At 46.8% G+C, this 25,929-nt stretch overlaps 4 protein-coding genes across 7 annotated transcripts; 2 read left to right on the plus strand and 2 right to left on the minus strand.

Moving 5' to 3' along the window:
• The first annotated feature begins 622 nt into the window (after positions 1–622).
• On the plus strand, positions 623–20,602 carry LOC117899526 (kinesin-related protein 7). 4 transcript variants are annotated; one of them, XM_034809588.1, is made up of 4 exons: positions 626–712; positions 1,453–3,639; positions 12,715–13,225; positions 19,452–20,600. In XM_034809588.1, the coding sequence occupies exons 2-4, from the start codon at positions 1,982–1,984 to the stop codon at positions 19,893–19,895; spliced, it is 2,613 nt and encodes an 870-aa protein (XP_034665479.1). In that variant the 5' UTR covers positions 626–712; positions 1,453–1,981; the 3' UTR covers positions 19,896–20,600. The 4 variants fall into 4 exon arrangements, with proteins under 4 accessions (XP_034665481.1, XP_034665479.1, XP_034665480.1 ...); XM_034809591.1 differs by lacking the exons at positions 626–712; positions 1,453–3,639 and adding exons at positions 10,361–10,508; positions 12,042–12,609 and having other exon boundaries at positions 19,452–20,602; XM_034809590.1 differs by lacking the exons at positions 12,715–13,225; positions 19,452–20,600 and adding an exon at positions 12,042–12,060 and having other exon boundaries at positions 623–712.
• Positions 4,968–5,986, plus strand: LOC117899527 (probable enoyl-CoA hydratase, mitochondrial). The gene has a single exon (XM_034809592.1). The coding sequence runs from the start codon at positions 5,000–5,002 to the stop codon at positions 5,888–5,890; it is 891 nt and encodes a 296-aa protein (XP_034665483.1). The 5' UTR covers positions 4,968–4,999; the 3' UTR covers positions 5,891–5,986.
• Positions 20,603–20,641: 39 nt separating the features above from the next.
• LOC117897865 lies at positions 20,642–21,229 on the minus strand. The gene is made up of 2 exons (XM_034806938.1): positions 21,004–21,229; positions 20,642–20,937 (listed from the first exon to the last, which is right to left on the minus strand). Exons 1-2 carry the CDS (start codon positions 21,215–21,217, stop codon positions 20,642–20,644), a joined length of 510 nt encoding a protein of 169 aa, XP_034662829.1. The 5' UTR covers positions 21,218–21,229.
• A 559-nt stretch (positions 21,230–21,788) lies between these two features.
• On the minus strand, positions 21,789–24,323 carry LOC117897955 (sodium-independent sulfate anion transporter). Its single transcript, XM_034807057.1, has 3 exons — positions 23,846–24,323; positions 22,481–23,570; positions 21,789–22,415 (listed from the first exon to the last, which is right to left on the minus strand). Exons 1-3 carry the CDS (start codon positions 24,209–24,211, stop codon positions 21,838–21,840), a joined length of 2,034 nt encoding a protein of 677 aa, XP_034662948.1. The 5' UTR covers positions 24,212–24,323; the 3' UTR covers positions 21,789–21,837.
• Between the last annotated feature and the right edge of the window lie 1,606 nt (positions 24,324–25,929).

The following is a 25,929-nucleotide window of genomic DNA, read 5'->3' on the forward strand; positions in this document are numbered from 1 at the left end:
CTCTGTATGTATGTACATATGTATGTATGTATTTATGTACCTGCACAATTGTCGTTGGTATTTGTTCCTTTTATGCCGTCTGCTAAATGTTACTTTATGGGGAGTGAGAAGTCTGCAGTGGGCTGTGGGTGTGGCGAATCGATGCGGCAACAGCAGCCAGGACAGGACAGGACAGGGCAGGACAGGGCAGGGCAGGGTAGGGTAGGCCAGCCAACAGCTGTTTCCACGCCAGACGCCGGCCATGCTTGTTCCAAATGCCAATCAATGCACTTTTGGCCATGTGCCAAGTTTCTCTTTGGAATATTGGGAGCGCAACGGAGCGGGAGAGACCGAAAAACGAAAAGAGAGAAAGCACTAAGCTTCGGACTCACTCGAACGTGTAGAATAATCAATGAAAATGTGCAGTTGCCGTCTAAAATCTGCATACAAGATTCCAAAAATCATTTAATTCCATACTGTGGTCCGGCCAGCACTCACCCACACACACTCGCACCCACACATACGAAAAGACACACAAACCAATACAGATACCAGATACAAAGCAGGTACCGAGTACCGACAACAAGATTGAGCGAGCGCTAAGCTGGTGGGGCACCAACTCTTGGGGCTGTGCTGTGCCGTGCTCTTTCATCGCATTTTATTTCTGTCTCTTGTGTAAAGCGCAACGTCGAGCGGACACACAGCCCCACAGTGCCGAGCCGGTCAAAGCAGTGTATGTTGTACGGAACGTCTGAGTGTGTGTGTGCTGTGTTGTGTTTTCGTTGTGTTGGTCTCTAGTTTTCAAATCGCTAAAATGCATTCTTTGACGTTTGCTGCCTCAACATCTGATTTGTGATTCACATTCCATGAAATGCGACTATCAATTCGTGGTATTGGGATGTGCTAAAGCTAAAGCCTCGATCAGATGATGCTTCATGCTCCATCTGTCACCTCAAACAGGTCGCGGCGGCTTAGCGAATTGAATGCCTCACAGGGCGTGTGAGGTTGTGTGTTGTGCGTGGGTGTCTGTGCGTATTGTTTAATAAATTGAATAAAGTGTCCCCAGAAACGGCAGAGAACTCGAACCAGGAATATCTAGAGTTGAGAGTTTTGTGTGAAACGGCGTGCAGTGTAGCGTGTGTGTGAGTGTATGCGGAAATCAGACCCAAAGTGAAACTGCCAATTACCGTTAATTGGCAAACACGCCATTCTGAAAAAATTCACATTTGTGGGCGCGTGTGTGTATTCTTGTTGTGTATTCCCTTCTCCTTATTGCTTCCAACAACAACAACAACAGCAACACCGCAGCGTAGTTTGATATTTTGTTTCGCAATTGCAGTTTAGCTTTTTAATTGAAGAAACATTTGAATGCGATTTTCGATTGTTTATTGACAGTTTCTAGCCATTCTGCATGTATTCGGTTGCATTCGATTAGCATGTAAAAAATAAAACCTTTCACTTTAAAACCCATAGAACGAAACGAAACGTACCCAAAGTGCTACCTACCTACCGCAAAAAAACAACCAACAAGCAAAGCCCCAAACGAAAACGAGTTTCCACTAAGGCAAGGCAGCCATACTCAATATCGTATCGAATAAGCATCACTAGGAGGTATCCGTTGGACCCGTTGGATCGTTGGTTCGACGTCGTGGCCTATATTCAAAATAGATCAGCAGCAGCAGCGGCAGCAGCTGCAGCAAGCTGCAACGAACTGCAGAGAGCAGAGCAGAGCAGAGAAGCATCTTTCTATGTACCTAGTGCCGCCATGTGAGAACTCAGTCCAAAGTCTAAGAGAAAAACAAGTTTCCCCATTTGCGCGCTTATGCTAAATAATAATAATAAGTTAGCGAAGTTTGTTGTTGGCGGAGTTCGAGTTCGGTGTACGCCAGAGACGAGTGGCCAAGAGACAAGAGACAAGAGACGAGGAGCGAAAGAGTGACCCACAAATACTGGTTTTCTTCTGCGGCCTGCGTGAGAACGTGCAGCAGCAGCAGCAGCAGCAATGGCCTCAACGGCAGGAACAACAACGGTCGTGGTTAAGCGGCCTGGACCGCCAGTGCCACCAAGACCTAAAACAGCAATAGCCATGGCTACGACAGCAGCGACAACTGCAGGCTCCACAGTGACAGTTCCAGCTCCAGCTTCAGCTCCAGCTCCAGCCACAGCAAATACTCCTCCAATCATACAAAAGAAGCCCACATTCGTGAGCCAACTGAGCAGTGCTGTGGGACGTACCCTGGTTTATAAGTCGCCAGCGTTGAGTGTTCAAAAGAAACAGGCTCAAACGCAAACGCCAACATCGGCGGTGGGCAAACTCTCGCCAACGGCAGCAGCGCCGCCGCCGGCCACCAAGCCACTGAAGTTGCGCAAAGCTCCCGATGTGCCCACAGCCAAGCCCAGGGACAGGGACTCGATCAGCAGCAGTCCAGCGGCAGTGGTCGTGACTGTTAACCGTCACAAATCGATGAGTGTGGCCACCTCCAGTGCACACAGCTCTCCCCTCAAGGATACGCGCCTGAGCCTTGGCAAGGTGGACTTCGAGAGGGCTGGCCTCGGGCTACAGGCCACGTCGCAGCCGCTGCCAAAGCCCCGCAAGATCGTTCAATTGCCGGTGGCCACGCTGGACATGGAGGATGTGCCAGCGTTTGTGCCGCCACCATCGTCCACTCCAGCGCCCAGCATCTTTCGACGATCGAAGACCACGCTGGACAGCTTTCAGACAGCCACAAACAGTGGCACGTCCTCCAACAGTGGGGGATTCCTCGGTGGCCGCACGGTGGAAATCAAGAACAATTTGAAGAACGCTGCGGAGCGTCTCTTCTCGGAGATAATCATAAACCAGAGTCAGAAGCAATCCACAGCCGATACAACGATTATAACCAAACACGAGCGTGCTATACAACATCAAGCGGTGCTGCAGCAGAACCAACCCAGCCAGACACCCCAGACATCCCCCACCAACTGCATGCGCATTAATGTCAATGGGAGCTACGATAGGATCCTGGTCAACACGAATACGAATTCTCGCACGAACACCGTCAAGAGTTCGATTAGCGTGGGCAACACGCCCGAGAAGAAGCAAGCCTTCCACGAGCTGCTCATTTCCGAGTTGGCTGCAATGCGCAATAAATCATGCTCCCTGGAGCAGCTGCCCACTAAATCCCTGTCGATGGCCACAGTGGGAGCCGCCTCACCCACAACGACATCAACGCCCAGGAAAGTCATGTCCCGCCATCGCTACAACTCCATTGATGATGCCGATGATGCAGAGGACGTGGATGCCGACAATGTGGAGGATGCAGACAGCGATGGGGACGAGGAACACACACTCACCACCTACACGGCCAACAAGTTGGGCAAGGAGAACTCCGAGCTGGAGACTGTGGGCTCTTCTTCCGGAAGGAAGCGCTGCCCCTCGGGCTGCTCCTCAGACTCGTCACCGTACGGAACGGAGCGGTCGCAACGCATCCGCACTTCAGACTGGATTGAGGTGGGCGACAATGGCACACAGGTCACGTTAACCAGCTGCCACATTAGCCTCGAGGACTCTGGCATGGAAGATGAGGAACGGCTCGATGACATGTCCTCGTCGGGTGTCGGCGATAGCTGGGATAGCGTCAAGGAGGCGGAGAGCGAAAAGCGTTCGCGCAACGTAAAACGGTGAGTCAGACACAAGATTAAAAATTAATTTAAATTATAATTAAATGGGTTTACAGATGAATTAATTATTCAGATTCTGAGTCAGCCCAGTTATGCATGGGGGAGGAGGTTGCGAGGGTAATACAGATGCAGTTCTCTGGCAGCCCCCCTCTTTCTGGATTTGCTAATGAACTGCCGCAGAGTTTTCCCCCGAGTTTCACTAGGCTTTACCACTGACACGCTTTTACAAGCATCTATCTCCGGCCACATCTCGCTGCTCTCCGTGTGCATCCCACGAAAGCTTTGAGTCTTGAGCACCACCTCACTTCCATGCGAGTATCTCTGGGTCCATTGTTTTGTTTTCTGTTTTCTGTTTTTTTTGGCTCCCATCTCTCTCTCATTTCTCGCAAATAGCCTGCCTGCCTGTCTCGATGTGGGGTTGAGGTTTGTTTTACCTTAATTTGTATGGTGTGCTGACATCATTTTGAATGTAGTTTGTTGCATGTTGCAAATTGTATGTTGCATGTGTGAGCACTGCGCTTCATTGCAGTTGCAACAGCAGCAACACACTTTGCCAACAATATTTGCCAACTAATACTACTTAATTTGTATTTGTGTATGCATTTGTGTGTGTGTAAATATTTTAAAAGCAGAATTGAACAACAACAATAAAACAAAACCCGTTTCCAGTTGAGTCGCGTCGCTCTTTTGATATTCAAAGTGTTTGTATTTTAGCTGCGTATACCTTATATATTTACATATAATTATATGTAGATATGTACGCTCGTACGTATTCATATGGCAGTTACAGTACGTGTTTGTGGTGCGGCGAACAATAATGACTATCGTGACTCACATTGCTTGGCATTTGCGCGATCTCGCACATCGCACACACGACCAATTTACGAGTGTATATCCAATCGTAACGTATCGTATCGTTCATACTTCACGTACACAACGGTACATTTGCTTATTCACACGAATCACCAGCACACACTCTCATAAACTTGCCAAGAGCGTTGTCCGTCCACCGTCCAGAGAAGTTGCCATTGGGATGGTATATGGCATATGGCATGTGCTCTCTAGGGTGATGATTACTCAAATGCTGACAATTCTCCGCCCAGCGCTATAATTTGTTGTTTTTTGTTTTCTTTAGAAAGTTGTGAAATATTCATTTGATATGATCTGTGATATCCAATCTGACTTTGAAATCTTCCATTCTGTTCTGTGGCAGTTAACCGTTCAAGGTATCTTTGGTGCTACGTCTGACAATTGAACTGATTAACACATAAATGGGGGGGAAATATGTTCTGGTGTCATGGGGTTCCAGGGGGCTTCAACAAGTGCCAGTGCCCCAAGCCCGGTAACAGATTCGTTCAACATGGCCAACATTGCAAAGATCTTCGCTTCCCGCACCCAGAGCATGCTCCAGGCTGCCGCCAGACAGCCACAGGTGGCCACCAGATTCAGTCGCAGCGCTTCCACGGCCGGCAACTGGGAGTTCATTAAGACCGATATTACGGGAGAGAAGAAAAATGTGGCCGTGATCACATTGAACCGTCCCAAGGCTCTTAACGCACTCTGCAATGGCCTCATGAAGGAAATCTCCATCGCCCTGCAGCAGTTTAGTAAGGACAAGAACATCGCCGCCATTGTGCTGACTGGCAGTGAGAAAGCCTTCGCCGCGGGGGCCGACATCAAGGAGATGTTGCCCAACACCTACTCGCAGTGCATTCAGGGCAACTTCCTGAATGACTGGGTTGAGGTGGCCCGCACCCAGAAGCCCATCATTGCCGCTGTGAATGGCTACGCCCTCGGTGGTGGCTGCGAGCTGGCCATGATGTGTGACATCATCTATGCCGGCGACAAGGCCAAGTTTGGACAGCCAGAGATCGCTCTCGGCACCATTCCCGGAGCTGGCGGCACCCAGCGACTCACTCGCGTTGTGGGCAAATCCAAGGCGATGGAGATGTGCCTCACTGGCAACATGATCAGCGCCCAGGAGGCCGAGAAGTTGGGTCTGGCTAGCAAAGTCGTTCCAGCCGATCAGCTGCTCGCCGAAGCCATCAAACTGGCCGAGAAAATTGGCACACACTCCAGCCTGATTGTCCAGCTGTGCAAGGAGTCCGTGAACACGGCCTACGAGACAACCCTCCAGGAGGGTCTGAAGTTCGAGCGTCGCACCTTCCACGCCACGTTCTCCACGGCCGATCGCAAGGAGGGCATGACTGCCTTTGCAGAGAAGCGCCCAGCCAACTTCACCAACGAATAAACTCAACTTTTCTGAAGTCTTCCCAGCCAGCATTGCATTTATATCACTTTTATTATTTGTACGCAAATAAAACGTTTAAACCTGTAAAAAAAAAAACTGTCTAAGAGGCAGGTAAAAAGTGGAGAAACTACAGTTTATAAGCTTTCGATGATATCATTTGATTGAGATTAAATCACACAATAAACGCGACTATCAACTCGAGCTGACTCTCATTTTCCATTGCTCCAGAGCCCCCCATTGCGCATTTGTTGATAAAAATGATCTCTGTATCTGCGCACATAATTATGTAAATATGTACATACATACATACATACAAATCGAGATAACCATATTTGAGCATTCATATTTGTGTTATCGAGACGAGTCATTTCCCCTTCTGTGAAATGCAAACGGTAAATGGCATTCCAATGTATGAAATAAGCAGTAATGCAGTGCTTATGTATGTGTACAAATGTAGATATGTATGTATGCAGCGTGGATAACAGTTGAAACTTCGTCGCGAACATTATGTATAAAATAAATTCAATCGCAGCGAATGGAGAGCAATTGGAGCACCAATTGCAACCAACATACAACATGTTGCTGCTGCTGCTGCTGCTGCAACGCAATGTTCATGCACTCATGTATCCGTAGTTGTTGCTGCTTCAACTCCAATTTAATTACATAACCAGTGCCGTTGTCAAGAATTGTTTACCATTTCCGCACTTTCCGGTGCACCAGAGACAGCGTCGTTCGAAGCGAATTATTCATATTCGAGCGATGCCAACTCAATGAAATATTTCCTTTGGCAATAGGAGCGAAAATGAAAGATTTCAAACCTTTGCCAGCTGCTGATATTTGGATACATTCGATTTGGCTTCAGTGTTTACCTTTGAGCTTTGTGCTTATTTATTTATTTGGGTCTCTAATGGTGCTATAGTTGTTATTATTGTTGATTATTAACTGCTTAAAGTCAATACGCATATTCCGACCAAGGCTCTTCCGTGCATGAAAAAGATTTAAAAACAAAAATGTCTAAAATGCTTAAATATTTGCTGAAGCATATAATCGTTGGAATTTCTAACTTCGGCATACTTCAAACTAAACCAAATGATAATGATATGTCTGAGAAAACAAAGAATTTTCCTGTAATCTTAGATTCAGTGGGGCCACAAAAGGAAAGGAAAGGCACCTGAAACAATGGTTCACAGCTATTTAGAAACACCTTCAACTAAGGTTACAGCTGTGCTGCGTCTGTGCTGGAGAGTTGTGTTGTGGTAATTGTGATGAGATGTGCCGCTGCCGCTGCCAAAGATCCAGAAAGAAGTCAGGTTTTGGGTTGAGAGTGTGAGAACCGTTAAGGCATGTATGGCCAAGTGACTCGGCATTTGGCTCGTTGCGGCTCAGCTGAGCTTTTGACTCACTGACAAGCGTACGAGACATTTTTGGTTTGTTTTCCATTGCTCAAAATGATGCGACAGATATTTCAGAGAGTTCAACTACCTTGAGTTCTTGCTGTAGTAAAATACTTTCTAGACATTTGGGGGAACATTCTCAATGCAAGCTCATTTGTCGTTTCATTAGCAAACCAGGAGACATACGTCTTGGTGTTAATTTCAAAAGTAAAGACTGATTCCGTGAGAAATAAACCAAGCCAAAATATGCGGAAGAGTAGCCTGGAAGCGTAACTGGACCTGCAAGGCAACCTGTTGGATGTGGACGTGGATGTGGTTGTGGTTGCAGTTGCAGTTGTACCTGTGGCTGTGGCACACATGAGCGTAGGCTGACTGCTTGTGTTTGGCTTACATAAACCAAAACAAAAATGGCAAGACTTTTCGATTTGGATACACTTATTTTATTGAGGCACACGGGCAGGCACTGCCACTGGCACACAGAGTCGCTCCAATCTTGTGGAGTAGCAGCAACCGGAAGCAAATCAACGCCTGGACTGGTGGAAAATGTTTACAAAAATCACAAAAATAATGTATTTACCTATGGAAATTTCCATGTTAAGGAGTAGGTGTGCAAGTATTCCAGTTTGAGGCCTCGTTTCAAGTCTTTATTTGAACGCAGCAAACGCAGAATTGTTGCCACTTTCTCCACGAGAAGAGTGCAATGGGTCAGCCAAGATCTCCGCTCTCTGCGCTTCTTTCACCTGGCCTTAGATGTCGAGTGAAGTTATGCGCTCTGCCCCACTGGGTAGACCTTAAAGGAGTGCAGAGAATGCTTTACTCTACGCACAAAATAAAACCTCAGCAGGGGTGTTGCCCAGTCATCAATAACCTACGATGAGTCGATGAACAAGTCGCATAAATTAAGCTCGCATAGCTCTGGGCTGGGCAGCCACTTGCTCGCATCGTTCTACTAGCCAAGGAATCCGTAAATTTCGCTTTTCGTTGTGTTTTAAAAGAGAAACCCGACCCAAGACTAATCGCGATGCCGCACAGTTCGAATCGAGTTGGGTGAAAAAAAAAACACAACACAAACACAAATCTTATTTGGGTAACTAAACCGAGTCGAAGCCGAGCCAAGCCAAAGCTCTTTTCGTGGCTTATTTGCATGAGATTGGTATTGGATTGGTTTGGTTTACGTGTAAGTTTAGAAACTAGAAAACAGCCAAAGCCAACGGAAATTTATTGTCTATGCAGTCATCAAAGGTGGCCAGTTTGTGGCTGTTTGAACGAAAGCGAAAACGCTTCCAGTATGCGCCATTTCTTTTCGTTTTGTTTTGTCAGAGATCGGTCTAGGGAGTGGCACGCCAAGGGCCTTGGTTGGACATCGGGTATAGGGGATCGGCGATCGGGGATCGGGGATCTGCTGCACGTAGAGAGCGCGACAAGTTGTGATTACTGATGATGACAATAACGATGGAAATGCTACGCGTACTTTTTCACCTTCTCACTTAATTTGTGCCGAATACGAGGCAGGGGCAGTCCAGCTGCGAACACAATGGAAAATTATGAGCCTCATTAGAATGCGTGAGAGAGTTACAGTGAGAAAACTTTAGTCCAAGTTTATTGTGTCTCCATTGAGAGTCTCTGCCACATTTCTGAGCCGCTGGCATTAGTCTTTTATGCTGTGCTGTGTCGTGCCCTCATTAGCTGACGTTTTAAATAAGAAAGATTTAAATTATAAGCCCAAAAGTGGTCATCAATCGAACTCCTCCACCATCGCCAGCATGGCTCCATGTCTTGCTAATAAGACTGAAGAATATCCCGCATACACGCCTTTTGTTAGGCTCCAAGCGTGCAGCCGGGTGAAGTTTCTGGGTCAAGTATTGATAATATGATCACGTAGGTTGATGGTCGAGAAATCGTCAGATTTCGCACTGGCCCAAGTGGCTCTCTTCGGCTCTCTTAGGCTCTGTCGTAGCGGTAATGGCATCCTGTCCCGTACCGCTGTCCGTGCCCCGATTTACCACCTGCGCGACGCTTTGCGATTGTCTGCGCTATTTTGTGGCTCATAGCTCGCAGCTCTGCGATGCATAACGGATGTCGCAGGCAATGCCGCCGAGCAGAGCAGAGCACTTTTTTCCTGGTTTATATTTAGAATGCGACAAGGCACGCCACACGCTGCATGGCATGCCACGCAACGCCGCATGCCCCCAATTCGCTTTGGTCTCGCTTTTGGGGCGGGCAAGGCTAACACAAATGCTCAGATCCCACTTGGTGGGCTGCCCAGGGGGCGACGGGGTGTGCGTTCCACTCGACACATTCGAATATTTCTGAATGAGCGAAAACAAGGCGACGCTGCGCCAGAATTTTATGAATTTCTATGACTGTTGCCGCCTGTGTCGCCTGCCCTTTGGTCATGGGTAAAGAGCGGCCGGAACACAAATAAATTATTTAGTGTAAAATGTACATACATATGTAAATATGTATGTATTTATGTATGTACATACATATGTATCTATGTAGCTGCCTACCTTTACAGCAGCAGCGTGAAAGTGTTTCTTTTTTGGTTGACTCTAAATATATCCATCGATTTGCTGATGACAGCCGGTACAGCACGTACAGGGTGTACAAACATCACTCAAATCCAAATCCAAATCCAAATCCGAACGACCTTAAAACATTTGTCGCCGCGAACTCCACGATCATCCATCAAAGTGGAAGAGCCCCCAAGCTACATATGAGTTCTGTTCAGTTCTCTTTGTGAATGCAAAACCCTGTTTGCCATTTTATTTGTATTATTAAATCAATTTACGCATTTCTTATATATTTGTTGTGTCTTTGTCTTGGCTGTCTAATTCCCGACATTGCATCTGTGTGCCGCATGCCGCATGCCGTAATTCCGTTTTCTGTGTGGTGCTTTGCTCTCCCCACACAGATCTTTCCTCTCCTTTCTCGCTGTGCGCTTTATCTCTGATCTCTGTTGATATATATTTGTTGTCTTTCTTCGTGCGCTCTCTTTGGGGATTTGCTGGGCTTTCAACGTGGCCAAAAGCAAGCAGCCAGCCAGCCAGCGTTTGATTTTCAGTTGCACGCGAATTTCTGAGCGCTATCAAGCAAAAACCCAGGCGAAAAACTTACAGCGAATTAAAAGCATTCGCGAATCTTTGTCTCTTGCGCGAAACGGAACCAAAATAACGTCGATTATATGTTCATATTTCCCATATTGTTTGTACAAATCTTTATTTGTGAGTACGCTGGAAGAAGACACTTCAAAAATAAAAGCAACGCAAATACTCGTCCAATATTAAATGCGTACTCGAATGTGTGTGTTTTTGTGAAAGAACCATAAAGATTCGTGTGGTGTCAAATCGATTGTGACTGTGGCTTGCGGATTGCCTAACAAATGTTGTCGTTGCCGTTGTCGTTGTCGTTGTCGCAGTGTTATTTCAATGTGCTTTTCAATTAACAGCAAAAAAGAGCAAAGCAAATGCCATTTTAACCATCAAAGCCTGTAGAAATCTATATTATATGTACATAAGTTTATAAATAAACACATAAATATAAATATAATATACATGTGTTTATGGTAGTGTTATTCATGTTTGTGCAAAGTAATATTCGTTGACCTCTAGCCTTGGCGAGGGCTTCTTCGATTGCCGCGCTGAAATCATACACTGTAATTGGTTTATCATGGAAATAAAAGTGTTGCTTCTATTCATTTGTTAACTGCCTTTTTGTTTGTTCATAATAATGCACACAAATCATACAAAGTATTCCGCCGCTTTTGGTTGTCTTGCATAAATTAATTAAACCATTGAATATTGCATGTGGGTTGATGAATTTGCTGAACGTACATAAAGATAACTTGTGCAGGTGTTTTTCCTATGTGTGCCATCCGCTTCTGTGTGTCTAATGAACTACTGAACTAATTAAGACACTGAAAGCGAAACAAATTTGATGCAAGGCATTTATTTATTACAGAGACAGCGTCTATTCTTGTGCTTTAGTTGTTGCTTTTGCTAAAATTAAAGATTGAAGGCAGTACGATGTGCGCCCACGCGCGCGCTCGTTGTCTCTTCCTCTCTCAGAGCAGCTTAGCCTTAAAGGGTGAGGTTTTCTGTGCTCGAGGAGAGCGCAGCACCTCGCTAATAGAACTGCCATGCCTTCTGTTTCTGTGTCAAAGAGCAGAACCCAATGCGAACATTAGCATCGATCAACCGCCAATCAAGATTGTGTTGCCTTCTTAACTGTTTTATATTTCATTCAGATGCGGTTAGTGATATTGCTGAGGTGTCTGCTAAGTGGGTCAGCTGCCATAGTTGCTTAAGAGCAAAGCAAAACGCGTCTTGCATTGACAATATGCTTGTTCCCCTGTCTCTCTGCATCTATATCTTGTCTGGCTTTTAGCTGTTTGGCTGCTTGGCTGCTTGGCCTATGATGCATTTGGCTCTTTAGGAAATCTTTGCACTCGTTCGTTAGCGTTCTAAAAGCCACAAGTTGATGGCCTTCGTTACTGGTTTGTTGCTATGGCTTATGGCTATAGTTTTACCTTTTCATACATTTATTTGTGCCCAAGTAGTACATAGTTTCTATGTCCATAGCCTGTGTTTTATGTGTTACAAATGGAAAGGTCAATTTGTTGGCTGCATGTTTGCTGTCTTTGTTTTGTTTTGTTTTGTTTTGTTTATTGTGTTGCTTCCTGCTCTGATACCGAAAAGACCCTTTGGAAAAGTAAATTGCGAATATCCAGATATTTATTGTCCATGAAAACTTTGCAGCTAATGTCATAAGTCGTTTGAAGCGCAAATTGAGCGAACGAAAGCCAACGAGAATGTCCGAAGACCTGGACGATTTGTTTCTGTCACCCATACCGGCGCCCTCGCCCGCGGAGCTGCAGCAGTGCATCTTGTTCGGGTTCCGGCGCCGCCTCTGCCCCACCCAAATAGTCGACGAGTGCCGCAGCGCCTTCGGCCCGTTCGCGCCGAGCTCGCAGTATGTGGCCAAGTGGTATCAGCGCTTCCAAGACGGATTTTTCAATACGAACGAAGACGCGGATGGAGATACAGAGGAGGAGTCCGCAGTTGGCAGACTTGGGTGTGGCCAAACGCCAACCACATGCAGCGACTACGACGACGATGAGGTGGCAGCTATACTGCCCCTCGTCTTGAATGATATCGGACATGGCCATAGCCCCAACATCCACCCCATAGGTATCAATGCAGTGGCTGAGGAGAGTGAGGATGATGATGATGATAATTTTTATAAGGATAACAATGATGATGATGATCTTGATGGGCATGTTATTGGTTATTGGCAAGGTTATGGCTATTTGGGTGGCAAGCGAAGGTATAGTTGGGTCCATAGTCGGGTTTAACTCTGCACTGATCTCTGCACGAATGTACAGCCATCTGATAGCTAAACTCTCCTTTGTTTTTGTCTCTCTCTTTTCAGTGGCATCTCCATTAGTGCGCTGCCACCCCTGCCGAAATCTCTGATTGGTTTCAACAAACTTCTCGGCTCCGACTCGGGCCTGCTCCTCAGCGATGGCGATGCGGAGGCAGCGCCGCCAGCGGCAGCACCAGAGCGGCTCAATAATAACACAGGCAGAAACAGCAGCAGCAGCGAGACGAACCAAAAACATACGAATATAGATATCAATTTAAGCAGTCAACATAAGAGGGAAACAAATGATAATAACGACAATAAAATTGATAAATCGTCGCCAAAGGCAACAGCACCAGCAGCCCCGGCAGCTCCAGCGACTGCGACAGCGACAGCGACACTTGAAATCATAACTCCATCAAATTTATGTGAAAACGGAAACACAACCCTCACGACAACAACACTATCCTCACCTGCAGCAGCAAAGGCAAGAGCCACGAATGATACACCAGCGAAGGAAAGTTCCAATCTCAACACCAGCACCTTGGATGACCAGATAGCGACGCTGCGAAAGGAAATGGTGAGTTCTTAGCTGATTAAAGGGTCACACATTGGCCATGAATATTTAAATGTATTAAGTGAAAATCGTTCCATTTCAAAGCACCTTTCTAACATGTGTAAACATGCAAATTTCTTCATATAAAAGAAAGTTGCTGCTTGACCCGCGTAAAGACAAGTTCAACTTTGGCATGGGTCACGCCATGGGTCTTTCATAGTTCATCCAATTTAAATAAGCTTCCATAATATATGCACTAAAATCAGCCAAAAATAAGACAAAAGGGAAGCTGGAGCTATTAATTCATTCATTTCATACAGACAAAGAAATTATCTTGGCATTTAGCAAAGAGGAACAGATACAACCTTAAACATTTCTAGAGGTAGATCGCCCGACCTGACATTTTGCCTAAATTTCGATTTGCAATCGCAAACCAAATGCTCTAATTTGAAAGCACAAGCCGCACCATTTTCGAGTTGGATTGAAGTCAGTGCTGAGGGGCGGAGACTGAGGCTGAGTAAATGGTAAATGGGTAAAGTAAATGTCAATTCTGCTGAGGATGAGGCGCCACAAAAATAGGTCAGGAATCAGTTAGAATGGATGAAATTGATATTACAAGAAAATTGTATTATCACGAATGTTAATCTGGCTTTATGGATAGTTTCAGATCAAATGTCAGATGCTAATGCCACGCACAAGCGAACTCTGTGACCCGCGAACGGATTCTAATATATTTTGGGACCAGTTTGTGCCAGGTGTTGGTGACATCATTATAGCTGCTTAGTGATTGTTGGGCTTGGTGTTCATTTAAATAGCTAAAGACAACTGCAAATTGTGTATTGGGTTTCGCGTAATCGGGTTGGGTTCTGTGCAAATATCGATGCAATATGTTACAAAAGTCTGAGCAAAATTGGCTAAAACCTTTCACATTTTATGCTCGCTGGCAGTGGCATGTTTTTCTATGTACAATATACAAGAACCTGTTTAAAACTGGCTCAGGCTCTGGCTCTGGCTCTGGCTCTGACCAGGCGTAGGTGTAAATAGTCTTTAGTCTGTCGCAAGTTAGGAGCAACCATTTTTCCATTTGAAAACTTCTGGCAACAACAACGAAAATGTCTGTTTTCGTGCTGCTCCGATTTAAACGTCCATTTCGGTGGGAACAATCGGAAATAAACGAGTAAAAAAACAAAACGTGAAGCATTAAACCCAAATGCAATGCAATTTGCATGTCAGCTCTTAGCTGAAGTTGTGCAATATTATTTTGAGGCTGAGTTGGGGTTTGGCAGCAGCAGGCAGGGCTCCCCCTCTGCTATAAATTGATAATTTTGTGTGGCAAATTTGCAAACTTTCATTAGCAATTTTGTGGCATAATTATGTTACAGTAAGCTAGCTGCGTGTCTTCCATCGATTACTTTATATCTTTGTTTCCATTAGTCCTTTCTTTTTGTGCTCTTTCTGCCGTGTTGTGTGTTGTGTGTTGGTTTGTTGTTTCAACTAAACAAAAGACACCGCCGCTGGCAATGCTGGCAACGCCAACGCTCAAGCCCAATGACACTTTAATTGGTCATTGTATTTACCCAACGCCAACCGAACCGAACCGAACCAAACCGAACCGAACCATTTGTTGCTGTTGCTGTTGCAGTTGCAGTTGTGTGTTGTTTTTGCTTAGGCATTTTAATTTATTCGTTGCCACAATAACGATAGCGAGGCCTCGCATTGCTTTTGCCTACCCCCCCTCCCCAACATTTAACTACTTTTCGTTGAGTTTATCTACTACGCTTACCTCGGGGAGGTGCGGGCGCAGGCATATCTCTGTGTGCCGCTCATTTCCAAGATTTATCAATTCCATAAGTAGTAGCGCTTTAGATCAGCGATAGAGTATTTACTTGTTAGTGCAGCGAAACGATATATACTTTTTTTGTTCAGTTTTGCAAATGTTGCGGTCGGTTGATTAACGATTCAAGCGCTTTGATCGGTCGGTCGGTTGGTCGGTCGGTTGTTCGTTCAGTTGGTCGCTTGGGTGGGTGTGTTTGTGGGTATGGTGTGTGGTGTGCGAAGTGTTTTGCAATTATGTTAGCTTTTGCTTTCGAGTGGTGAACCTATTCAATAGTTAAACAGCTGCTTAGTCAGCTCATGATACTACTTTGCCATGGTATTCGCCTCTATGTGGAGTACTCGCGCTCGCACTCGTATGTTTGGCCGACTTCCATCGCACATTTGACGGTACGAAGTCCGCTTTTACGTATTGTAATTGCAAAAAACCGAAAGTACATGAATGCTGAAGGTCAGTGAGGCAGCCAAGATTATTAGATCAGGTTTCAAAAAAAATGCCAAGGATAAATAATTGCTATTGTCACAGTCGTGCAAATACGAAAACGAATGAACAAATTCCGAATAGGTAGATAGTCTGTGGAATGCAAGCAGCTATAGAAAACAGCAGTTCCTCCATAGAAATAGATTCGACATCTTGATTGGCGAGGCAAGTACAATTATGCTCAATTGTTACCGGCATCAGCGTCGCCCCATCACCATCACCGTCACCATCTCTAATGTGCACTCGCACAACGATGGAAATGAAGTAATAAACTTTGGTTAATGCAATCCGCAACGAACGCATCAAAGAGAAATAAAAAGCACACAAAGCCACAATGGGAGAGAGAGAAAACAGGAGTAACACTAATCAGCGCATGCGCAGAGCAGCACAGCGCAGAGCAGAGCAGAGCAGCGCAGCCGCAGCCATTAAGCGGCAAAGCAAGCCGCAACAAGCAGGCCAAAGCAGCACAGGCAGGGAGGCAAGCAGTGAAGAAAGGCAGAAAAGCAAGCAGTAAACCGAGTCAGCTTCAGCTAATTTATGTTGTTTCTGCTGCTCTGCTCTGACTTTTGCCAGATGCCTTGGTTATGCTGCCCCCCCTTGAGTTGGTTATGGCTGTAAATTAAATTTATGAACGTAAAAAGGTACCGAGCAGGGGGTAGGGGGCACCGGCAACGACGACCACATTAACTAAAGCCAAAGATCCAACGCATCCGATGGGGCAGTTTGTGAGAAGAAATGCATCAATGCATGAAATGAGTTTTTATGGCTTACATAAAGTGGCCTTGAACGCCACACGCCCCTTTGGGGCCCCCAGTTCTTTCTTTCTATCTCTCCGTTCCGTTCCGTGAAAAGTGTATCTTGGTTAGCCAAGACACGGTTCCTTTTGCGGCTGCCAGTTCTCACTTGCTTGCGCTTTATTTGGCCAGGTTCCAAGCTTGGAGCAGCAACCCCAACCCCAACCCAAACCAGCACTGGCCACTGGCATGGAACATCAAATGACACGGCATGGTTCTGGTGTGCTGTAACCGATGTGTAGCCGATGCGTGCAGCCAGCCAGCATGGGGTTATACTTGGCCAGTTGGCTAATTTGCGTAGCTCAAGCGCCAGTTTGCTTGCTCAAGAGTTTACTGAACTTGTTCCGACAAAAGTTGTGAAACTTACGAGTGGAAATTGTAGCATTGAAAACTACTTAAAGCGCTGGCTTGGAATATTATCTCTTGGGATCATCTGAACTGCAAGTTTCCTTACTCCAAATCCAAATAAAAATCTATAAATTTCACAATCAAACACCATAACCATTAAAGTGTACAGGAAACAAGTAAATGTCTGTAGTTGTTGGACACTTAACGTGCTCACATTTAACGCGTTCGCTTTTCGTTATATTCAGTGTCAGGAGAAAACACCACAAAATATATTTACTTGGTTTTAGTTGATGTGTATTTACGCTACAGTAAACTGTGAGCAGTGGAGGGCCAAGTTAAACACCCGCCCGCATAATTGTATGAAAATCCTTCAGACTGGAACACATCCAGCGGCGTCCAGGCATATGTAGGCGTGTCCATAAATCAGCGCGTAATCGTCTTTGAAATCAGCTCCATCTGGTAATCTGTGATTTACCCAGCAAATTAACATTCACTTTTGCAGTTTAAAATCAAAACGGAGGCAGGCTCAGCAATGGCCAAGTGAAAGTTCAACGATTGCTTCTAATACGAGCATTGAGCAGCGACAATCCTCGATTTCAGATCAGACCCCACCCAACGATTGCAGTTGTAAGCAAATTACTCGCTCGAGTAGAGGATCCTACAAAAAGCTGTGTATCTTCTCTCGTATCTTATCGCCCTTAGAATTGTGTTTTTGCTTGCATTTTGTTTGCCTGTTTGTTGCCGTGAAAGGCATGTTGTTTTCTTGGTTTATCATTCACTTTGTCAGTTTGCCAATCAGACATTACATCATTTCGGATTGCAACTGCAGTGTAAAAGCAAACCTGTCCAAAACCACTGATTTATTTATAGCCCGGTGTTCGGTGTTTGACTAGCAACTAACGACAGGTTTGCCACCAGATGCCGGCTGATGCATTTCTAAATTGAAGAAGAAGCCACAGCTAGCCATCGCCAAATGCTATATGGTTACGATCCGAAATGTATTTACGAATCCTTTGCATTTGCTAATGGCATTCCAGTGGGCTCTTCCGGGTTCCGCTGCTAATTTCAAAAGGTCACAGCACAAATGTTTTATTTCCCACTCTCAGTGGCTTCTAAATCTTCAAAAGTCTAAAGATAGAAGAAAAACTTCAGCGTATGCACCCTACGGATGGTGCATCGCTGGGGCAGTGCAGGGCTGGGGCAGCCTTGTCTGGCATTCGCAGCGTTCATTGCCATTTATTATTGTTGCATCCATGAAATACTTTTACGGCTTCGCTCTCTGTCCCTGCACAAGCGAGGCACTCGCAGTATAACCTGCACATTTGAAGCATCTGCAGGCGATTTTAGCACAATGAGCTTAGCGTTAATTAAGTTTTCAACATTATCGATTTTCAATTTTGTTTTATGGCACTTCAGGCGTCCAGCGATGAGCGTAGCGGATGCAGGCTGGAACGCTTTAGTGCTGCAATAATTAACAATACTTTCAACTCTTTTAATATAGAGTATTTGAGTGCTGATTACCACTTCCATTTTGCTGCACATAAGTGGGAATTATTGCTTTTCCATATGCCACAACGAAGCCACAAAACATTCAGTATGTATGGGGTTTTGCGCAGTTTCTGAAGATGTTTTTGCAAAGTTTTTTTACTCGGGTATGGGGTGGTGTTGAGCACATCAAGTGGAGCTACAATAAGTTCTCAATTGTAAGACACCCACTCGAATGCGGAACCTTTCTCTGTATAATGTGTGTTCTAATTAATCGCTAATTAACATAGATAAATACTCGTACGAGGTTGTGCGTGGGAAGTCGATCCGAATGGAATAGTGTTAATAGCATTAACCTGATCTGACCTGACTTGAAAAAAACTGCCAATGCAAGTGCTACTAGGTCAAAACGTACCGCATATCCAGGGTACACATAACTATTTAATATTTTAACATTTCAAAGTTTAAAAACAGTTTAATGTTTGATTAAAATAGTGAACTTTTTCTCTATGTGCAGCTTAACGTTTGATCTGCGTTGGCCATGTACATAGCTCTGGAAACGAATGCATTAGCATCCATTCCAGGTGGGAGCTGGGATGTGGGGGCAGACTGCGGCTTGGGGTGATACGATGCGAAGTCTTGAGCGGATTTGGTTAATTCCACGATACGATGCAGCCGATGAACGGAGTCTGGGGCAGGCTGAAAGTTGTGCTGCTCTGCGCTGCGCTGCTTTTCCTTTTTGCGCGCGATATTATGCCGCGATATTAATTGACAAATGAGATTTTTCCTTCCTACTCGACAGCGGAACAGCGACAGGGGAACTTTCATTTTGACCACAAGCCACAAGCCACGGCAAGCGTCTTGCCAGCTCAGCCTGAGCCTCAGCTCAAACGCAAAAATACAGGCCAAGGCTGCATTCATACGCAAATGAAGAGATGGATGGATGGCTAGGAGACGTAGTTGGAGTTGGAGTTGCAGTTGGAGTTGCAGCGGCATCGTCCACAGCTGTCCGTTTGATACATTGCTCGTAACTGTCTGACGCTATTCAACATGCCGCCGCCGCCTTTTACACTGGGTGTCTGATGGGTGCTTTATCTAGCAAAGCGACAGGATAGGTCACCCTCCATCCCCAGTTCCAGTTTCCTGTCCGCTTCCATCCGATTACTACTGACAGGCGGGCTCAAAGATTGATAGATCCTGGCATGTGCTTGCTGCTCTATAAAGTTTCGCCACAATTTCTATTTTGAATATATTTTATTGTATAATTTAACCATTAAAATTGTTAATTGTGTTTTGTACTTTCTTTCAGAACGGACTGCGTCAATTGGATCTCTCATTGCTGTCCCAACTGTGGGTGCTGAATGAATCGATACAAGAGTTTCGCGCCATGATCGAGGAGCAGGAGAACGAGGATGAGGACGAAGAGGAGCCAATGGGTGCTAACGATGTGGATGCTCAGCGGAATCAAGGCCACTCGCCCAGCCCTTCATCCTACGAATCAGTTAGCTCCGAGGGCGGCGGCGCAGATGTCGCAGCAGACATTGGGCTGCAGACAAAGGCAAAGTGCCTGGGCACCATACCAAAGGTCATAACCACACAGCCGAAAATGATTAGGGAGCTGATCTCACAGCAGCACCAGGAGCAGCAGGATGCGAAGCAAAAGCCAGTGCCCAGAATGCGGAGTGCACCGCCGCCGCCACCGCCAACAGCCACGACAGAGCGGAAGCCGACAGCTCCACCACGGCCCACATGATGTTACCTAACAGACTTCCTCGCCGGAGTCCGGATGGTCATGTGCAAGGCGATCGTGAACAGCGGATCGCAGTCATCGTCTTCGTTGTGCAGCGCCGGATCATCCCTTGGACTGGGTGTGGCAAGTTTGTCGGACCAGAAACATTGATTAGGTGGGGGGTCTGTCTGTCTGTAGTTTATGTGTTTGATCAACCGATGCGATAACTGATCTTCACTTTCGTTAAAGAACTATTTCTGATTGCAAAGTGTTCCCTTCAAGGGAACACTTTTAGTAAGGCATCAAATATTTACTTACCTCATACACGAGTATAATCCATATGCATATAGTAAATATAATCCAAGCAGCCCAAGCCCAACCTAATCTAACCGGTAGAATCTTAAGGCCAAACTATAGGCGCTCTCTCACCCTCTCTCGTGCGGTTAGGAGGCCTTTGTGATCTTCAGTTGTAAGTTCTATTGTAAATTGTTTCTCAAGCGGGCTCAGGCATCACGGGGTTCAACATTTGAAAATTCGATTGTAGTTGTATAGCCTTTAGGGACGGAGAGGAGCGGAGCTTAGCTGTCGACAGAATCATCTCTTTAATTGTATTTGTGTTGCGGTTCATTTCCACTGTGCATTTGACCAATAACCAACTTTGTAAATATGAATTTCTACGGCTTACTGCAAAGAATGTAATACATCCATATAAATGAGAAATAAACCATCAAAGCGATAAGTGTCTCTGTCTTTTGTGGGATCGGTTCCCTTTACACCAAACTTATTCCATCCATGCCCAACTGCAGGCACGGGAAATCGTAGCTGAAGACATTATTGCTGTCGTAGCTGGTGTAGAACGTGGGACAGGCCTTGAGGCCCGTCAGGCCAGCCATTTTGATGTTCAGCTTGAGGCAGATGTCCAGAGGAGTCACCACCGAGAGCAGTGGCAGGCAGGCAGTGGGTGGTGTCTTGGTGCTGATGGTGAACTTTGTCACCGAATTGCCATCCATGGTGACACCCACGTCCACCGATGCACTGAGCACGTTAATTTTGAGTGTCAGACACACTGTAATTGGGCAATTGTAGGAAATAAATTTAACAAACGTTTCAGTATTTGGTTCGTGCAACATACGAGTCTTGGTCTCATTGATGGCGTTCACCGTAATGCTCTGGCAACAGCTGCAGGACAATGAGAGCGAACACTGGCACACTTGAGCCTGCGACGGTATGGTGATGAATCCCAGATTTGTTCCATTGGTGGCATCGGCAGCTGTGATACCGCTAAGGCTAACCAAAGTTCCCAGGACCAGGAAGAGAACTGAACTTGGACTCCACATGGTTTTCATTGCTTTGGTCGCTTTGGTGGAAAGCGAAAAACTGGTCAGCCCCCTTTTTGGCAAGCAGTTTTTGTTCACGAATAAAACTCCCATGGTCATAAGATTTAATGGAAAATGATTTAGTTTTCGCGCATTTCGAATTGATTCCGAAAAGGGTCATTTAATCTTTTGCAGATTTAATGCTGGGTTGGGTGCAAAGTCAAGCCACACTGCTACAAATTTGGTAAACTAAACTAGTCAACAAAACTAGGCACTGGCAACAGTAAGGACATCATAATAGGAAAAACAGAAAATGGGTCTGCTGCTTTTAAAAAAGCGAAAACAAGCGCCAAAACATAACTCTTTTGGTTTCTGTGTCGTGCAGTGCATTTTTCTGTGCATGTCCGAACGTGTCGCGACATGTCCAAAGCTGCGCTGGCGCTGTCACAGCTGTTAACGGCATGTTAATGTTAACGAACATAATGATAAGCAACAGAATTTCATCGCTATCAAGAGCTCGCTGCCATGACACTTGTGTGTGTTCAGGTTGGCGGAAATTATGATTTGATTTCCGATCGATGAATAGAGAGTGAGTATTTAATTAAATTCACTATAAATCTAACTTTATTAAGATGGAAACGCTGACTAATCTAACTCTTGGCCAGGGACAAAGTGCTGGCCATGCTGACGCACTCGCTGGTGCCGGGACCCGTCTCCACACGCTCCAAAGAGTCCACAGAGCGAGAGAGATCCTGGGCCTCTTCCGGCCGGAGCTCCTGGTTGAGGGCGTGAGTGTTGTAGCAGAGCACGAGACGTGTGTTGAGGCCCTCGAAGATGCTAACCACGCTGGGCTTGAGGTTGAAGAAGATGATCTTCTGGCGGCGCACTCGGAAGTCGTCCACCATGGAGGAGATTACCTTGGCGGCAGTGAAGTCAGCGGCGTAGATGTAGGTGCAGTCGATGACCACCGGCAGGGTGGACTTGCTGCCCAACTTGAGGACCATGTTGCGGACAAACTCCACCGAGGGGAAGATGAGACAGCGGTCGGGTGTGATCTTCACGAAGCGAATGCCCTGCTGCGTCTCGAGCTGCTCCAGCGTCACCTTGGGGCGTGCCGCGTAGTACAGAATGAAGAGCAGATTCACGCCGATGGCCACCATGATGCCGATCTCCAGAGGCAGCACCAGGCAGGTGACAAATGCCAGTATCCCAGGTACTAGATCGGAGCCTGCAAGTGTGAGAGGAATGGGGTCAGATCGCAGGGTATGGGAGCAGGACTGGGGCTGAACTCACGCTTGCTGCGCCACATGGGCGTGACGACCTGGTACTGCACTTGGAAGATGACCGCGGAAATGATGATGGCAGCCAGCACCGCCTTGGGGATGAATGCAAAGTACTCCGTGAGGAAGTTCAGCGCCAGCACCACGATGATGCCGATGTACAGATTGGACATGTTGGTGCGGCAGCCGCTGGCGTTGTTTACCGCAGAGCGGGCCAGTCCGCCGTTGCAGCGGTAGCCGGAGAACACGGAGGTGGCAATGTTGCCCACGCCACAGGCGATCATCTCCTGCGTAATGTCGATCTGCCGTCCCTTGGCGAAGGCCTTGCAGACGGACATCGTCTCGAGCAGCGCCATGATGGGCACAATCAGCAGGCCGTAGCCCATGCTCTGCACCATCTCCAGAAAGTTCTGGCCGGGCACAGGCGGGATGCCTGCCGTGGCATTTCCAGGCTGTGCTTCGATGGAGAAGGGCGGCCACGAGGGCGTCGGCATGCCCTTCGGTATGTGGCCAGTGAGGCGGAAGGGATTGGTGCCCTTGGCGTCCAGGTGCATGGTGATCAGCGTGAAGATGATCACGATTGAGGCGTTGCGGGAGGTGGCCAGGAACTTGATCACTTGGTTGAAGACTCTCTGGAATCCGTTTCTGCGGGACTCGTCCTTGGGGCCAATGGTGACTCTGCCAAGGCTGCGCATCGCCAGCAGCAGGAAGAGGCAGCCGAAGCCCAGGCACGTGTCCGCCACTCGAATGTTCTCAATGTCCTTGAACATGCTGATCCACGTCTCCAGGAAGGAGTCGCCATCGCTCTTCACGCCCAGCATCGATCGCATCTGCGAGGTGGACACAATAAGGGCGACGGCGCTGGTGAATCCAGCACTCACCGGCCCCGACACGAACTCCACCAGGCAACCGAGCTTGAAGATGGCCATGAAGATCTCTATGATGCCCGTGAGAAAGGTCAGCAGCACCGAACGCTGCCAGGAGCCCTGCGCGAACTGGAATGTCATGAGTGAAGCCACGGCCGTGCTGCCAATGGTGCTGTCCTTGCACGTGCCCAGCAGCACGTACACGAAGCAGCCCATGAAGGATCCGTAGAGTCCATACTGGAAGGAAGATGTTTGTTAGTTCCAATGTGGCGCTGCTGCTTTATAGGTATGATGATTCCACCATGCCTCGAACATGTATTCCCCTGTCTGATACTTTCAATCTGCTCGATGGAACACGAAGCTGCCAACCAGCTCGAACCACAGTCTTGATCGAACCACCTCGAACCTAGGAACTTTTGCTCACGGAACTTGCTAACGAGCTCGGATAACAATCTCCCCCGATTGTATCTTAATTGAGTAATCAGCAGCCTGCCTTCTTTTTTGCAACTCACCTCTGGGGGAAGACCGACGACGCCAGAGTAGGCCAGGCCCTGGGGAATGACCGTGAGGCCAACGGTGAAGCCGGCGAGAAGATCGCCGATGCAGTCGCGCCTGTTGTAGTGCGGCAGCCAGGTGAGGAAGGGCAGACGCTTCTTCAGGTTCTTCTTGCGGAAGATGCTGCGGACGTAGCGCGAACAGCAGGAGGGGGATGACTCATCCTGCTTGGCCGCCTCCAGCTGCTCGAGGCTCTTGGACTTGGAGGTGCGGTGGTCGGTGATCAGAATGAAGTCCGTGGAGGAGCTATCGAACTGCGCCTCCAGGTTCTGGCTCACCTCCGCCTGCTTGCGGAACGTTACCTCGTTCTCCAGCGTGGACATTGTGGACTGGGACTGGGACTGGGCCTGTGATCTCGAATATGCTCGCGGGCCAACTGAACTGATGGAGCCCCTTGGACATGCGGACTCAACCTGATGCTGCCCGGCTGCGTCACGCGCTCTTATCTCCGGAGGCTGTTTGCCCACCGTCCCGAGCGTGCGTGTGTGGGAGCGGGATACAGGTTGTATCTTTCAGTTATCTCCACAGCGCCTCCGCAAACACGCCAAACTCTACACAGTAGCGATCTTGACAATGACCAGCCCCACACCCAGCCCCAGTCGTAGCCACAGCCCCCCACACTACTCCTAGCCACTCCGTACCTTTGTTTGCACGGGAATTCTCGGCCTGTCCAACTGGCACAACTGTCCCCATTGATCTGAATTTTTCCATTAATCAACGGAGCGCCGATCTGCTCTGCCCTGCTCTGCACATTGATCGGGTAAATATTGATCTTGACAGTTGTTAATCTGTGATTAGAGTGAAACATTTTCTGGGGCTCAAATCTCTGATAATAATCGAAAGTGAGGGGTTACTGTGGGCTACTGCGAACCGAGTATTTCATCAGGAATGTACATACTCGAAGATGTACTCGCGAGAGTGCAGGTAGGGCCGTCTTATCGGCGAACGACTCTTAGATATGAACAGAGCAGGAAGGAAGCACACAATACCTGTCTGGTAAGACGAATAAGATCAGGCGGATGCTGCAAGCACGGCTTAACCAGCTTTACCAATCTATTTAGATAAAGAAGCAACACCGGTTACTTCCCCTGGAGAACGGTTATCCAATCTGAAGAACGCAAAAAACTTGGAACAGGGAGGAACAGAGCACAAGCCTTCGCAGGAACAATAACATTTATGAGAGCATTAGTTCCTGCTCAGGTGCGAAACACACACGAGCGTTTGGATTAGCAGAGTCCTCCATAGAGTGCTTAATTCTATGCTGAATTCTATGCCAAGATTCTTGGCACAAGCCATGGCATGACGCACAAAAGTTCAGAACACCCCCTGAGCCAGTGGCAGCGGTAGTGTTTGCACTAGTATCTCTCGTACATTTGCCGTTGTTGGCTTAAGGCTAAACTACCAGACGCTAATCAAATTCTGTGGCCCCATAAATATTAGCCAACCTGGTTGGGGTTTACTTTCGGCGCAACTCTGCGATAAAGCGTTAAAATTAGCGCCGGGCTAGTGATGGGGTCACCGTTTCAACATATGAGGTGGTAGCCTATTGTGCTCAGGTTTATCTTAGGGAATCAAATTTCATAATTACTTTTACTGCCAGCAGTTGAAAACTCTGCCCTGTCCTATTTTGATGTTCCGATACAAACTGGACACATAACCGTTTTTGCCATATACTTTACCATTGATTTAGTTCCAACATATAAATGTCTTTCTCATACGTGTACTAAGCCACAGATAAACTTTCAAAGGAAGGACTAGCAGTCCAATATTCAAAATCAAACTTAACAGACTCCATCAGGGCTGCCATATAGTTTAAAAAAGGTTGAGGGAAATGTCAACTGCTTTGTTCAAGCAGTACTTTGGCGCAGTATTTAACTGGAAGGAACACATTTAGAAAATGTAAAAAATTCAATTGAAGAACTATCTAGTGGTGTACATCGTTATCTGATTAATTTAACTATGATTGTGTAGCGATTACCAACAATGTCGTACTCGCAAAACCCTTAAATTAAACTGCTGCCTTAAGTTTTTATTTCACAGC

The sequence above is a fragment of the Drosophila subobscura genome, chromosome O, assembly GCF_008121235.1.
Source record: "Drosophila subobscura isolate 14011-0131.10 chromosome O, UCBerk_Dsub_1.0, whole genome shotgun sequence".
Lineage (NCBI taxonomy): Eukaryota > Metazoa > Arthropoda > Insecta > Diptera > Drosophilidae > Drosophila > Drosophila subobscura.

What these genes read in the sequence shown, in the direction of transcription:
- LOC117899527 (XM_034809592.1), top strand. Translation starts at nt 5,000, where the DNA reads ATGGCCAACATTGCAAAGATCTTCGCTTCCCGCACCCAGAGCATGCTC.
- LOC117899526 (XM_034809588.1), top strand. Translation starts at nt 1,982, where the DNA reads ATGGCCTCAACGGCAGGAACAACAACGGTCGTGGTTAAGCGGCCTGGA. An exon ending in CGTTCGCGCAACGTAAAACG is followed by an intron (nt 3,640 to 12,714) that starts GTGAGTCAGACA and finishes CTCTCTTTTCAG; the next exon opens with TGGCATCTCCATTAGTGCGC. An exon ending in CGACGCTGCGAAAGGAAATG is followed by an intron (nt 13,226 to 19,451) that starts GTGAGTTCTTAG and finishes ACTTTCTTTCAG; the next exon opens with AACGGACTGCGTCAATTGGA.
- LOC117897955 (XM_034807057.1), bottom strand. Translation starts at nt 24,211, where the DNA reads ATGTCCACGCTGGAGAACGAGGTAACGTTCCGCAAGCAGGCGGAGGTG. An exon ending in TCGTCGGTCTTCCCCCAGAG is followed by an intron (nt 23,571 to 23,845) that starts GTGAGTTGCAAA and finishes TCTTCCTTCCAG; the next exon opens with TATGGACTCTACGGATCCTT. An exon ending in GCCCATGTGGCGCAGCAAGC is followed by an intron (nt 22,416 to 22,480) that starts GTGAGTTCAGCC and finishes TCACACTTGCAG; the next exon opens with GCTCCGATCTAGTACCTGGG.
- LOC117897865 (XM_034806938.1), bottom strand. Translation starts at nt 21,217, where the DNA reads ATGAAAACCATGTGGAGTCCAAGTTCAGTTCTCTTCCTGGTCCTGGGA. An exon ending in CATCAATGAGACCAAGACTC is followed by an intron (nt 20,938 to 21,003) that starts GTATGTTGCACG and finishes GCCCAATTACAG; the next exon opens with TGTGTCTGACACTCAAAATT.